The sequence below is a fragment of the Trichoplusia ni genome, chromosome 12 (genome assembly GCF_003590095.1).
Source record: "Trichoplusia ni isolate ovarian cell line Hi5 chromosome 12, tn1, whole genome shotgun sequence".
In the NCBI taxonomy this organism is placed as follows: Eukaryota; Metazoa; Arthropoda; class Insecta; order Lepidoptera; family Noctuidae; genus Trichoplusia; species Trichoplusia ni.
In genome coordinates, this window is record NC_039489.1 from 12533941 (window position 1) to 12549687 (window position 15747).

At 40.0% G+C, this 15747-nt stretch overlaps 2 protein-coding genes across 2 annotated transcripts; one reads left to right on the forward strand and one right to left on the reverse strand.

The window, feature by feature from the left end:
- The first annotated feature begins 1515 nt into the window (after positions 1–1515).
- Positions 1516–6824, forward strand: LOC113499217 (E3 ubiquitin-protein ligase TRAIP-like). Its single transcript, XM_026879607.1, has 9 exons — positions 1516–1700; positions 1834–1946; positions 2746–2958; positions 3466–3624; positions 3976–4077; positions 4388–4501; positions 4900–5071; positions 5553–5612; positions 5923–6824. The coding sequence occupies exons 2-9, from the start codon at positions 1834–1836 to the stop codon at positions 6148–6150; spliced, it is 1161 nt and encodes a 386-aa protein (XP_026735408.1). The 5' UTR covers positions 1516–1700; the 3' UTR covers positions 6151–6824.
- A 1229-nt stretch (positions 6825–8053) lies between these two features.
- Positions 8054–11783, reverse strand: LOC113499218. Its single transcript, XM_026879608.1, has one exon. The coding sequence runs from the start codon at positions 11070–11072 to the stop codon at positions 9684–9686; it is 1389 nt and encodes a 462-aa protein (XP_026735409.1). The 5' UTR covers positions 11073–11783; the 3' UTR covers positions 8054–9683.
- Positions 11784–15747: the final 3964 nt, after the last annotated feature.

Consider the following 15747-nt stretch of genomic DNA (forward strand, 5'->3'; position numbering starts at 1 on the left):
GATGTAGTCTATAATGATTACAGCAAAGCTTTTGATCGTATAGACCACAAAATCCTACTTTCTAAGCTTCTTGATGTCGGTATTCATGGTAGACTCCATAACTGGTTCTCGTCTTATCTTCAGGACGGGTCTCAGGCAGTAGTTTTGAGTGGTTATGCTTCGCCGTGGTTTAAAATCCCTTCTGGAGTCCCACAGGGCTCTTTGTTGGGCCCCCTGCTATTCGTTATCTTTATCAATGACATTAGTTCATGCTTCATACATTCAAAATTTTTGCTATTTGCTGATGACATGAAAAATTTTCGTGCAATTAATAATGTTCAAGATACTAAATTAATGCAGGAGGATCTTCAAAGTAAAGTTAAGAATTCCAGTAAAAAAAATACGTAAAAATCCCTTGTTATACAGACCTTCATGCCACACCAATTTCAGAGCAAATAGCTTTCTGCCTAGAGTATTTAATGAATTTAACGAATTAAATGCTGATAGTCGTTTTGATCTATTTACTACTAGCAAACATTCTGCCTGATCCTATTTAACTAAGCGTTTTGTTGATGATGCTTAAATTTTTAATTTTTCTGGGTACAAATATATGTATACATGCTCAAACTTGTTTAACCAATTGTGATACCGTTATACCTGCTAACCACGATACCATTATGCTTTTTAAACTATTTGTGGAAGCTTGTTATTGGCATTTATTAATCTAAGTTGTGTAACTAATTGTATGTAGCTCCCCAAATAAAATAAAATGAACAGAATAGAGACTCGTGGAAGCATTTGGGGGAGGCCTTTGCCCAGCAGTGGGACACAGTGGGCTAGAGAAAAAAAAATGATGTCGGCAATCCTGACACGCGGCTTGTTGTCACATAATATATGTTAAGGAAAACAAACATCTGCTGCGCGCGGCGAGACGAATACAGCGAAAATATATAGATCTGAGGTTTGCCTTGCAGCATTGTTTGCAATATTGAATGTTGACATACTAGATATTATTATTATATACGGGATTTATATGAAGATTCGAATGACCTAATTGCGACACACGCTATTTCGAATATAAATAAGAGTGTTACGATAGTTCCAGTTTTATTTAATTTAATTAATAGGTTTATTAGGTTTATCTTTAAGTAAAGATAGAAAGCCAGGAATATAGGAAACCAAAGGTATATTCCGCGGGCCATGTCTTTTTATGTTTTAGTTATATTTTTTCAAGGATAATCAAATATAGGTAAACATTTTGTTATAAAAATTTGTCTCTATGCGGCGATAATGTTTACTTTGGTACAGTAGCGCCACCACTCTCATTTGGATTCCTATTTCTGACTTTAAAACGAAATCAAAGAAATTAGCATAAAAGCAATAAAAGAACATATAACGACTACCTAAGATTTATGGACTGCTTTCATTTAAATTAATTTTAATGAAGTTTAATGCTAGTAACCCTGTTCATCACAGACAAATAGAGCATAGACTACTATTTTAGACTCCCCCCCCCCCCGCTGATAACTGATAACAACAAGTGGTTCTGCGAATTACGTATTTGTTTTTCTATTGTGAAGGGAATTCCTAAAATCGAGTATCGACGCAATTAATGTAACGTTTTTAAAGAATATGCTATAAATAACATGTCGTATGTACTATGATAAACAGTGTTAAGATGAAATATTGTGTGTAAACACTCGTACTTTAGTGCTTTTAAGGTAAGCAGTGCTTTCAATATGCGTAATACTTAAATTAAAGTTAATTTATACTTGATTCGTCAAGTTCCCGCAGCTTAAGCTTAAGTCAAGTACCAACAGAACCTGAAATTATGCTTAAATTTCACTTTTTCAGATGAATATTGTATGTATTATCTGCAGCGATTTAATAAATCAGACTGAAAATACATATGTGACACAATGTGGGCACATATTTCACCACCATTGCCTCGTACAGTGGATAGAAAGGTAAATATATTACAAAAACTTTTGTTAAGCTGCCCTTTAGATCCCCTTTACAAATAAATATATTCAGCGTCTTGTTACTTGCTTCTTAACGTTGTATACAAACTCCTTGTACCGCTAGTTCAATATTATATTTGTGAAACCTTCTTACAGAGAGAACTTAACATAAACCCAGGTTTGTTGGATACCTACTGTTTATGTTTCCAGGAAACTTAATATTACGTCATGTAATTCTGTGGGACCTGTACAGTCCCTAGCGGATTGTTCGAGAAATAGTTTTAATAAAGATTACTTACTTTAAAATTGGAAAATCTTATCCTTTTTAGAAGACACATAGTATCATCCCGCTGTTACATTAAGATCTCCCTCCATTTCTTCATGTGGTGCCAATCAATATAAGCTTCTTGGTGTCAACAAAAGTTAATATCAAATACATTCTAGATTAAACTTACTCCATATTAACTTAATATTTTATTTGACGTGGAAGGTCCCACTACTGGGGCAAAGCCTCCCTTTTGCACCAGCCTTTCTGTCTATTACTTTAATTGGGGTTGGTGCAACATGCCTTCTATAGAAGGATCTTCTACAGATAGATCTGATGTCATCGCAGAAGAAACACTATGCAGCCAGTCTTTTACAATATGTTCTTTGTTTCTTTGGTCGTCCTCTTCTCCTATATCCATCCACATCCAACCCCAACACCTTCCTCACCACATGATTCTCATTCCTCCATATGCCATGAACTGAGTTAAGGTAATACATATCTGATAACATCTTAATGTCAACATTTTATTTTTATTAGGTCCAAAACCTGTCCACAATGCAGAAACAAAGTGACAGACAGGTGTATGTTCCGTCTTTACCCCACGGTCTCCAACGAGAACACGAGGGTGGATGCGGCAACACTGCAGACAAGGCTGGATGATGCAGAACTCCAGCTGCGGCAGCAGAGATTCAAGCATAAGGAGAAAGAAGATAAGATTATTGCTTTGACTACGGATCTAAAAAGTCAAGAGTTAGTATTGTATATTTACTATACTTTCTTATTCTTGCAAATAGTTTTGTCTTGAAGGTGGTCAATATTACCGCCCATGCTACGACTGATCAAAAATGTACTATATGCTAAGGTAGTCTAAGGGTAGGGGTAAGGTTTTTTATAAATTATGACTCTTAGTAATTTAATTGATGTGTCGTGGGGGTTCGACAAACATTCAAGTCACATGAACAAAGCCATCCAGACTCAGAACAAGCATTTGTGGTTCACTTAAACATTCGTCCAACGCGGAGATCAAGAGATAATATATTATATCTTGAAAAAAAAATTGTCTTTGTATTGACTAACTTGCTTATAGCTATGGCTATGCTGATGGTCTAGGGTCCATATGCCATAAAAGAACCAAGTTCCCTCATGAAGATTTCTTCAATAGTAGCTTGGAATAACTAAGATTCTAGAAAAATAAAACATTGTTATAAACTTTATGCGCTTGTCCTATTTATTTTAGAACATTTCTTATATTTATAGAGAGCTTCTAAAATCGTATGAGATGCAGTTGGTGAGCTTCGACACGAAGGTCATGTCTTTAAGTGAACAGCTGGAGCATGCACAGCTTCAGAACAAGGACTTGCTGCAGCTTAAAGATGAGAACGAAAGTCTCAAAAAGAGTATGCAGGCTTTGAATAGGTATGTTTAATTTAATGTATTCGAATAGCCTATTTTCTGCCATTCCTAATTAGTTCATAATCAATTGAATTGATATCAGTTGATCATCTCATGTGGTACTTTGGACCTTACCCACGTAACAGACATTAGCGCTAACTCCTGTAAGAGCACGAGCCGGTCCTACGTGTGATATTGTTTATTTGTTTGCCCTAATTACCCTTACAATTGCAAATCGAGTGGTCTTATTCATACCAATAATACTAACATTATTTTGGGATTTTACACTCTAGACCTCTGGTGGTCTTTTGTCAGCTCAAAAATATTTTTTTTCGTATCCCAAACAGATTTATACTTTTAGCAATGCTGTTTCAGTATACAGAAGTTGTTAAACTCGACAATAGAAGAAGTGGACCAGATGCTACAAGGATGTTCCGACGTGCGGACCTTAGCTACTTTTGTTACAGCTCTTAAAAGGTAATCAATCATTCATTGTTAAATTCGACATTCTAATATTTGACTGCACGGATAGCCGAGTGGTTGAGGTCATCACGCAAAACCCACTGTGCGCGACGTGGCGCGGGTTCGATCCCCTCGTAGGACAAGCGTTTGTGTGATTCACGAGTGCTTGTTTTAATGTGATATTAATGAAAGCTTTTTGTCTGGACAATAATTGAAACAATTTTAAAATAAAAAAAATAAATTTGGCTTCAAAGGCTCCAGGGAAAGGCTTAAGGCAGAAACCAAGTTTAACTTGTGGAAGTTATTTTTTTTTATCAAATTACAGGACCTTATGGGAGTCTGAGAGTAAACAGAATGAGATCAAAAGCCTCCTGCACGAGGTCAATAAAAAACTGAGTCTGGAAAGGAACGACTCTGCTAAACTGCAGAAAATAATATTGTAAGTGATTCACACACACACTGACACACACAAATGCTCTTAAACAGTTACCGCGTGATGCTTTGCTCGTTGGACGGCTTAAAAGATCATATGATTGCTATACAACCTAGCATTAGTTTTAAACAGACGACAAGTCCTATGACATGGCTTTAAGTACTCTTAAAACTTTATCTGACGTGCTCGTTTCCCCGCTATTCTCTCGTCCACCATTTTTAGTAACTGATAATTACTTTGTGATATATACTTACTCACATAAATTCGAAAAGAATATGACTGTGTGCTGGATTCGAAATTACCTTTGACTTACAAGTTCAATGGTCATACCACAAGGCTATCACTGCTACTAAACTTAAAAGTATTCGTTGGTTAAACTAATTTATTCTAATTTCCCTTGCCAGGCAATTAGAGACTAAGCTGCATGGAGTCCGGACTCAGTATGAGATCCTGAAGAAGGATAGGGATTTGGAGCAGCAGGTAAAGGAAGAGGAGAAGCGAATGAATGACGTCATGCAGTCGTCGCCGAGCGATCTCAACGCAGCTAGGCTGAAGGCTGCTAGTACGACTAGCTTAGTAAGTATTATGATGAGGTCTATCGGGTTGGCGTACTCAAGTGGAGGAAAACATAAACCGCGAAGGGTACTTTAATGATGGAAGCAGTGTCTTATGTCCAATGAAGCAATTGAAAGTTCAGGAAATAATTTAAAAAAATATATATTTATCAGCCTTTTTAGGCTTTTTTATTGGACAAGCGCTCCCCACCATCATTGCAAATTGATGTGCCAAATAACGTGCGCGCCAAATTTCAATCTGTCTCGCTTGCATAACTGCGATACTTTGATCACTACCTAGCAAGCGTTGTTACGATTCAGTACAATTTTGCAACAATACCATCTACTCGAAGAGACGAAGCTATTATCTTATTTTGTTTACTAAATATTATGTTAAAACAAGCTGATTTTATGATGGCCACATGATTCTTTTTCGTGAAAATCAAACCTTCAACATTTCACTTTCATTTGTTAAGGAAAGCTTTATCAAACAATTTTTTCAGGAGCCGTTCACGCCCATACGTCTACCGCGCCCGCCCTATGCTTTGCCTCTTAACATTCAGGTAATATCAGTATATTCAGTATACACTACTTTTTTAGTAAAGCTTCTATGTAGAGAAAATAAGAGAAAAACTAATTTTATGAATGAACATTGTGAACAAAAAGAACGCGAAAGAATAAAATATTGCAGCCTGAAGGTACATAAAGAAAGAAACACCAATATTTGAAAATTTAAAAGAGAAAGTACGCGTTCTTTCATCTTACAGTAAAACGAATTGAGAACGCCCTCCATTTTTCACTGTTAAAAAACTACAAATGTTTCACGTATGTCGACAATCCTCAATAACAGCATTTCAAAATTCTTCTTTCCAGTCATCTGCAAACCCCTTCCTCAACACAATTCAAAACAGCCTGATGGAGATCAAGTCTTTGGACACGAGCCCTTGGGATATGTCGTTTGGTGGACTGGGAGGCCATTCCAGCAGGTCAACAAGCAAAAGCAGCATCCCTAAAAAAACAACGAAACGCAAACGCAAGCAACCTTACACCTCTGCCAGTCAGGAGGTCATAAAAATGCTAAATAAAATCAAATACAAATAATTAATAAAGCATAAAGACCCAAGACTCAAGTACAAGCCCCTTATTCGTAAATATATACATGTTTTTTCTATGAATCTCCCCTTCTAAAGGGTCACTTCTATATAAAAACAAACCAAGTGCGAATAGGAGGGAAAACAGTTGCTTATTATGGCTTAAACTCGAATAATAACCAATAATGATAAATTATACACATAGATAATTGTAAGGATTAAAGCGAGGCCTTTGCCCTCCAGTGGGATTAATATGACGGGTAATTTACAGTAAGTAAGTTGTGTAGAAGCTGTAAGCTTCGATATATATGCTTTTTATGCTACACTATGGGAAATCCATCGATCTGATCGAATAATAAAATTAAGTGTAGTTCTAAGTTACGGGTGAAGCTTAAAAAATAGTTTATAAATGGTAGTATAAAAATTTAATTATAATACTCTGTCTCCTAAAAATAAGGTCATGAAAGGTCATAAAAAATCACTTAGGTACATATCAATTTTTTACAATTGGACTCCGTATGCCATTTTCCATTTTATCATAAAACCTAGCTTAGTACTCTCATGATGATTAAGTCATCAATATTCTATTTTAGTGAGCTTTTATTTGAGTCCCACTTGAACATATTTGATAACATTCGGTTATTCTCCAGGTCATTCCCCACCCACAATTTATAAACGGCTCCATAGATTTTAAAAAAATGGTACAGCATTGGCCATTTCTACTAAACTAGCTGTTGCCAGCGACTTCGTCCGCGTGGTTAGAAGACTTAAGTTATAATTTATATCTGCCCTGTTTTTTTCCACATTTTCCATTGTATCTTCGCTCCTTTTAGTTGCAGCGTGATGTTATATAGCCTAAAACCTTCTTCGATGAATGGTCTATTGAACACAAAAAGAATTTTTCAATTTGAACCAGTAGGTCCTGAGATTAGCGCGTTCAGACAAACAAACAAACAATCTCTTCAGCTTTATATATTTGTATAGAGTATAGATTATCACCCCTCTTTTTGTGTAAAGTGAATTGCGTTTCGAATTTACTACAAATCGTATCTGCAACATGTGGTTTTTTACTTTTTGCTATATTTTATGACCTGTCAAGAGTATTAGGACGGACAGAGTATGATAAATTACTAATTATTCTTAATCTTACTCACCGCTATTCCAAATAGATCGTTTATGAGCTTTTAAGTTTAATCAATGTGCCAATTATTTTTGTAATATAATGTTATGTGTTTATAAAATGCATTTTTCAAGAATTTTAGTTATATTTACAGCTGTTTACAAGTTTGTATTGTATTTTGTATAGTTTTTGTAAGTTTTACCTATAGGTCATCTCATCTATGCGCGGCGCTACGTGTGCATGCGATTGCTTAATTTTAAAGCCTTAATTTGTGTGATAAACACACACAGTTTGAATTCTGTATTACTACGTTGCATATTGACAAGGGTTACCCACACAGCACAGCGCGCCAGGATGAGCTGAACTGTTCATAAAATCATGTTAATAAAAGATGGTGTTTTGGAAAGATTGATTTTTAGTGTAACCAACAGTAAAGCTGTGTGCAATAAATTAATTTAAAATGAATAACCAAAATTATCTTCATATTCTTTCTGAGGAATATTTGATTGAGAAAAGCAAGTTGTTGGTTGTTTTGTTTAATAATATATTCTACCTAGGTAACTTAGCATTTAATTTCAATTATTTTCGGAAATATGTATAAGTTTTCTCGTTAAAAAAATGTGTCTATTTTTGAAAATCTACCTGAAATTTAAACAGAAAACGAGTAATCTATCTCATGACACTCAAACGACGAAGACATGTTAACTGTTCATTGTCATTAAGTTGGAATCTTTTTCTGGTATGAATAACTCTATGTAGGGGAAAAGGGAACGTAGTCATTCAAACGCGCTAGTCCGTTGCACACACTTTTATTGTCAGATCTATGTAATTTTTATAATAACTATCGTGAGACTGATTCATTATTAAATGATGTAACTTTAGCTTGGAAATATTTAACTTTACACTAATTACATTTCTGTCTGTTTCGTCTCATGACGAATAGCTCAACCTTATTAAGTCACGGGACTCCGCATACATATACGGCATGTAATATTATTGAGTACATTGTAGTGCCGAGTCTCTTTATGATTCCTTGAATGCAATTGAATTTTTTAGTATCAGAGTTCTTTGTTATTTGTTGTTGTTATCTTTATCTGTTCTATGTACACCTCTATAATATTTAGCCTGTAAGGTCTGATGACGTGTAACAGTTCGAATGAGGTCTGTGAACGAGGGTGACGGCGTGCAATGATTCAATAAATCCAATCGTGAGCGCAACGAGCGTTCAAAAACTACTGCGGGTACTATTTTTAGTGTTTTAGTTGTAATCAAATAAAAAATTTGCATTTCTTTCGTAAATGGAATTTTATTACAACCCTCCAGTACTATAAGCCTTAAGTCCCTTTTTACAACTCATATATAGGGGATGGCATATGTCAAATATAGTTAAGTCTTCAGAAATCCTTTTAAGACTAAAGTTGTGAATGAGTTTTCGGAATTTCAAACCTCGACATGGAACCGTAAAATTTATTTATTACCCGCCTTGCAATGATACATAGAAGACGCTGAGGTCTACGCTGTTGATACATAATATATGTACAAATCATATTCCAACAAAACGAAAACATTATTTATTCAATGAAAATTTACATACGCTAAATGTTATCCAATCATTAACAGGAATGTCAAGGCATGTCAAAGCTTCTATGAATAAAGGCTGTGGCAAAACTAATAGGTAGTAGATAACGAACAAGTTAAAGAGTCCATCTGATCGCACAAAGTGCTTTCAGAGGGCCCGCTGATCAGAATGGTGATACCATCCGTATATCGATGGTTCGCAGTGAATTGTAGGGCCCTGTTCCTGGGCATGTTGTATATCCGCCCTGCCGTTGTTGGATCAACGCCATGTCGCAGCAGAGCCCCTGTCTGCTATGGTGATGAAGTTGGTTTAGTCGAAGGCTCCCTCTACGTCGATGAAATTAGCTGAGCGTGCTAACCACACTGCCTAGTGCGGATTCGGTTGATTTGCCCGCGCTGTAGGCGTGTTGATTAGGGCGTTACGCACACAGGTGGCAACATTCATCTTTTTTCTGCGGTGATTCTACATCCCGGGAAGCTGGTTTGGAGCAACAGTTTGCTAGTTTCGTCCTCGGTTTTGGTGAATTCTCCGTCAGGTTTTTTAAACGACTCTAATGTTGCGATCAGTTTCACATGATAGGATCATTATGAACTTGACTGCTTGGTTGTTACTGATATATATTCGCAAAAACGTCTCCACGCTTCCGACCTACTAAGTCGGACACGTTTCTCTAGAAGTCTTGGGCTTCCTCGTCTTCTTAATATTTAGTGTTAAGGCCTCCGGGATTGATTCTCGGGGCAGAGCACGCGGGTCTGTCGACATTTTCTGGGCCATGAATGGACCCGGGTGTCGCAAGCCGCTGGTTAGCATCTATGGTCATCTCCTGGCTTCGCCAGCGGCACGATTAAAAGTCATCATTTGGTGCGTGGTTGACGGTGTCTCTGTTGGTGTCAACGGTATTCTTGTCCTCCGCGAACTTGACGTAGACGGACCCCAGCTTGTACCGCAGGCGCCGCTCCTTTCGCTTCAGGATCTCAGCCTCCTGCATGGGTATACCCAGCAGAAGCCTAACCCCGTCGCACCCGGGCGTACGCTGAGCGTTGTACACAGACCAGCTGTTGATATTGTAGGTGTCCGAGTTTGTCCTGTGCAGACGGATTCGGAGACGGTCTACGTCGCCGTCGGTGAAGTCAGGGACGTAGACCGTACCCTTGATGCTTTGTGGGACCTCTTTCTGCCGACATACGATGAGTTCGGTACCTGGCAGCGGTGAGCCGATCTTGAAGGTTGTGTGGCGCAACCAGTCCAGGGCGAACTCATCCTCGCACCACATCTTAATGACGCCGTCGCTGAGGAAAGGCTTACCTCTGAACGCCGGTGTGCGCACATAAGGGTCGTCAGAGAAGACAGTTGCGTCGTATTCCTCCATAATCTTGGCCTGTATGAGCTGCGACTGCTCCTCTGTGATGCCGTGGTAGGGATCAATACGCACGGCCACGCATAGGTCGTTTGACTTCAGCGCGTTGGCGTTCTTGACTGGTCCCGGTACAGGTAATGAGCGGTTAAGTTTAGCGCGCTTAGCTCCCTCCCTCGGCGTCAGGGAGTCATCGGGCCTGGCCCTCTTAGTCCCTCTCGCTGGTTGGGATTCCGGCGCGGCTTCGTCCCACCTCATCCGCTTTGGTTTGCCACCGCGTTTTCCACGCGGTATTGATTTACGGCGTTTAGCTGCACCGTCTGGCTCTACGGGGCGGCCACAAGAAGCCCCTTCGCTTTTCACGTCCCCTGCAGCAGGATAAGATCCCGCGCTGGCAACGGGACCGGGTCCCGCGCTGTGGTTCAGCTCAGGCGTCGGGGCGATGTTAGCCATAGCTTGCCTTGCCGGGGCCATTGGTCGTGGGGCCTCTGGCTGATCCGTTTTTGCGGCCGCCTCTTCAAGCCGGCGTTGCCGCGCGCGTCGTTTACGCTGGCTCTTCGAGAGCAGTGCATCCGCAGGGCAGGGGGTGGCTTCTGGGTTAGACAGAAGATTATTTGCCTGAGCGCAGGAAAGCGCAGCAGGTTTTTCATTATGTTGGTGGTGGTTATGTGAGGTTTGCTCGCTAATTTGCGTCCTCGCCGGCGCGTTAGTCGAAGCCGTCCAATTTATACGATGGTCCCTTTTATTATCCATGAGGATTTTGAAAATTATGTTCGTCCTCGTAGCGTCCCACCCTCCTTGGAGCCCGCAAAAGGGGGCGCCGAGCACCGAGCGTACTCCGACGCCAGGACTACCACGAAGATATAGGTCCCCTCCCATGCAGCAGACGGCGCAGCCCCCCGTCGAGGTTGCGGCCGCGGTAACCTTCGGGTGGAGGGTAAGAACCACCCAAAGCCGCAGACCGGCCACCGCGACGGAACCACTCGTCTCCACATGCTCAGGAACCTCGCCTGACAGCCCTCTGACGGGTTATCGCAGCCGATTGACCTGAAGTGGCTAGCCCCAGGCCTCCCGTTTCAGTAGAAATCCAGACCGAAGAGGTGTGTTGCTTCCAGACGGCGTCTGACCCGGCCATCTTTCAGCTCAACCTCCAGGTTTCCTTCATCCTGCCTTACGGGTCTCCACGCACGGCACAAACACGCGGGAGGATGCTTACCTTACCCGACATCACGGAATGTTGTGATGAGCAGGCCCGCGCCAACATATCCTCGTATGAGACGCAGTACAGGTGAGAAAGTTGGTGTGTGTGTGTGAGATATAAACTTACATAAATTGTTTACACATATACGTAACGAGCAATATATATAAGCCTTATGAAAGATAGATTACATAGACATACATATGGTGCGTCCCGTTGTGTTAGTCGGCCATCTCGAGTGACGACCGAATACCCAACGAGACACGAGCCCTCCTCTTTTATCCGGGCTTGGGACCGGCACCCCAGCCCCCTGTATGCGAACACAGGAGAACTGCAGAGACAGTTCCCAATGCGCAAGCAAAAGGGGCTGCGGAGGCAGAGTTATTTATATAATATGCCAATGATATTCAACAAACAAAATCGCATTACATGGTAAGGGGTAGTAGGTAAATTAGATGTGAATAACATCACCATCTGTTCAACAGCTGAAACATTTTAGGGACTGATGGGGAAGGCACAGCTATTAGCGGGTTGGGAAGGGTAAAACTATATGTTTTGGTGGGCCTGGAAGTTGTACAACGGAGAGAGACGTTTTCCTGCATAATGTGGTGATGAGTGGTTTACAGGAGGAGGAACATACTTGTTGGGATGGGTGGTGTAATTGTGGGCATGTGGAGCTGATGCAACATCAGCAAAGGATTTTTTTGCTGGAGTGAATATCTTGCGGCCATACAATGACAGCAAGAATGAGGTTTTTTTCAGACAGGTAGTATTTTGTTACTTTGTTTCTCTAAAGTCTGGACTTCACTTGGCTGTAGACCAAGTGGTGTTCTTTGCAAAGAAGGCAAAAAGTCTTCTGTACACTCCTCATCAAAGTGATCTTCACCACAGTGGAAGCTCAGTGGCTTAGACCTACATTAGGTCTTGGTGCAACCAAACCTACAACATTTAACTGTGGGAGAACTATATTACTCTACAGGAAGTGAGTTGTGGCAGCAAAATACACTTTCAGGAATAACCTTACCATCAAAGAACCACCACAGACAAGGTGGGTACCCATTCTGATTTCATTTCATTGATTAGTTTCCTGTTAGGTCACCTAAATTTTAAATTATAGGAGCACTCCAGATCTGCTCAGTCAACATGATATAAAATGTAGGGATCAAAGTTACATACACTTAGTCTTTTGGGAAGCTGTTTTCCAGCAAAACATTGGCATCCTCTGGGGCTTTAAACTCCATGGAGATACAGTTCTTCAGCAATGTTTTTTGCTCGCTGGACATAAATTTTATAAAAAAAAATTGAATAAAAAAAAATTACGTAAATCCCTCGACTTCTTTGCAGTATACGATTAGTCATGTCCATAGAAACGAATTAGCCTCAGAGAACCATGGGTCTACGATGCACCGTTTTCGAGATATGGGCCTTCGATTTTTTTGTTTTCATGTTTTATGAAAACTTTATGTTGTAACTTTATGTTTTTCTCGAACTTTTAAAAGAGGGGGCAGCTTGGGGCGGGGATCTTTTCATCGGCGGGAACAAGAGGGCCCACATCTGCAATTGTTTAATTTAATCCCATTTCTTCCCAGTCCTGGGTAAACCCTATGTATGTCGCGCAGCAATCGACGGAACCTAGCAGCATCTGAGGGTAAACGTTTTAGCACATTTTGCCGGTACATGTACTCCCCCATGAACCATTTTAAATGGCGCTGACTCCTACATGTGCGACAATGGCGTTTTAATTCCAGCCATTGCCGCTCTATGGTGTTTGTGTGCACTTTGCACCGGACATTATTAGTGCCTGGTACTGGGATACCAAGGCTAGGATCCACAAGAATATTTATTGTATACCCAACCTCAAATTAACGCCCATGTATGCCCGGTGCTGATCGGACATTATATAACTGTCCTGTCTGACATTTGCAGCAATGATTGGGTCTAGAGCTGCCCTATTTTTATTGGGGATCAGTTCTACGTGTATCCTTTTTGTGAGTCGGCAAATGCAGCCAAAGGACCATGTTTGACGTTGCAATAGCCGACCCCTGTGGTATTTAATTGTGTAGAGGTGGGTTTCGTCAACCTCCACAATATCGTTATCCCCACCGATCATTTCGCGGTCATGGGCTTCGGCCACCTCGCACACTTCCCGCAAGTAATGATACACTTGGATTGCCGTCTTTCGGGTTACCCCTACGTCCCTGGCTGCCTGCGACACCTTATCTTTTCGAAAAAAATGTAATAATAATCTTAGGCTATTCAAAATAGTTATATTGCTGCGTTCAAAAGAAAGTCCCCTTTAAGGGAGACCTAATAATATTGCAGCCTGTTCTCCAGCGCTGCCGCCTGAATCTCATCTTATAATTGTTATTCCGTTCGGCATTCATGGGACGCCTGCATGACGGGCAGCTGGGTGGCCGCGATGGGATAAGCAGACAACATCTAGCCGCTTCAATTGCCCTTTCCTCGGTGGAAATCGTAGAGGCATAATTCCACAAAAGATAAATTTCTGGTTAAAATAATACTCAACGGAGTCATTTTCCAAAAATAACTACTAAAACTAATAAATTACTACCAACTACTACTAAACCTAAAAGAAATAATTTAAAAACTTATAAACTAGAAATAATAATGAACTTACAGGCTATAAAAATAATAAGAAATTTTAAAAAATTAGAAAATTCTAAAATAAAGAAAAAATAAAAAAAAGCACAACAATCTACTGACAACAACTAAATATAACCAACAACACACAACAGGAAAAACTACGACCACGTAAACACATTTATTTCGCCAGAAAGTATTGCCAGAAAGTATTTCTTTCCCGAAAAGTTTTTCATCCAAGCTACCTTTTTCGAGTTATAGCCCATTTTATGAAAGCATAATTATAAAAAATTCGTAGGCCCATATCTCGAAAACGGTGCATCGTAGACCCATGGTTCTCTGAGGTTAATTGGTTTCTATGCAAACGGCGAACCTGATCCAGCACAGAAAAACTCAATTTTGCGGGAAAAAAAATGAGAAATTTTTCTAAGCCCCCGCTCCATAGTGCCCCTCAGGCTACACTCCAACCTGTTTTGTTTCTTTGATTTTCAACAGTAACTAACTGTCCAATCTTTACTGGATGAATGAATAGTTGGTTCCACCTCTCTATGAGATAAAAATACAATGTACGATCATGGTGCTGAGATCCTGTCATGATTTGAAGCAGTTGATATTGGATTGTTATCATCATCATCATCATCTCAACCTATAAGTCTTAGGATTGCTGAATATGTTCGTGTTTCACTTGCAGTTAATATTCAGTATAGGGATATGAACCGGTCGTGCTGGAGAACATATATTATGGAGAGGCCTATGTCCAGCAGTTGACCGCTATAGGCTGAGATGATAATGTGATGATGGCGGTCAGGCCGGAGGCCGATCGTCAGCGTCTATTATTGGACGACGATGTGTGTGAGCTTACCAGTAGTTTCGACATTCACTGACACAAAACAGATAAACACTTACAAATTAAAAAAATTACAATCGAAAAAAGAAACTTCGACTGCCCAAACGCTAAATGGAAGAAAGTCTACAATCCACATGGTGTAATTCGTAAGTCAACTGTCAACGAACATAAACCGGAAGATCTGTATTTGAGTATAAAATATCAGAATGTACTCTGTGAGTATAAATATCCAAAGAATGGAAAGCAATGCGAAGTTTAAATAGTAAGTTTGACATCTATGGTGTTGCCAGAGAATAGAAACACTGTTCCGACATATTAATTATTTTTATAGCATAACTTATACAGGGTTGATATGACGGTGGGGCGTTAAACTACACCACGTATACTATACGTGTTTAGTATTAATTCGACACGGGTTAAAAATTAAAAGCAACAAAAATTACATTTTTTTGTTTTCAAACAAATTATATAGCTAACAAATAAGAGTGAAACGCAACCACCCTTTGTAGCTGATAGTTAGTTGACCTTGGATAATTAGGGAACAAAGCGGCAACGGCGCACGCGCGCCGAGCGCGGCTTATGATACGCTATCTCGTAGGTATAAAGGCGGCCGCGGCCGGCCGTCTTGTGACTTGCGTCAGAGGGGCAACAACGCATCGTAGCTTATACTTAGATTTATCGTTGTAAGGTGAATGACCTATGCGTGTAGACATAATCAGCTGTTAGGAAAGATACATCGTGTTCAAACGTTGCAACAACTACTGCTCCAATTTTATTGATTTTTGGAACTGAGCTTGAAAATAGTACCTTGTATTGGCAGTTGAAAGATTCGCCCCACTGTCGTATCAACCCAGTATATAGCTTTCTTTAGCCTAAAAGCCTAGTAGAAACAAACACCCAATTTTGGT

Excerpts from the sequence above, each read along its gene's own strand:
- LOC113499217 (XM_026879607.1), top strand. The coding sequence starts at position 1,834 with ATGAATATTGTATGTATTATCTGCAGCGATTTAATAAATCAGACTGAA. Across the intron at positions 4,502-4,899 it reads AAACTGCAGAAAATAATATT|GCAATTAGAGACTAAGCTGC; the intron begins GTAAGTGATTCA and ends TTCCCTTGCCAG. Across the intron at positions 5,072-5,552 it reads CTGCTAGTACGACTAGCTTA|GAGCCGTTCACGCCCATACG; the intron begins GTAAGTATTATG and ends CAATTTTTTCAG.
- LOC113499218 (XM_026879608.1), bottom strand. The coding sequence starts at position 11,072 with ATGGGAGGGGACCTATATCTTCGTGGTAGTCCTGGCGTCGGAGTACGC.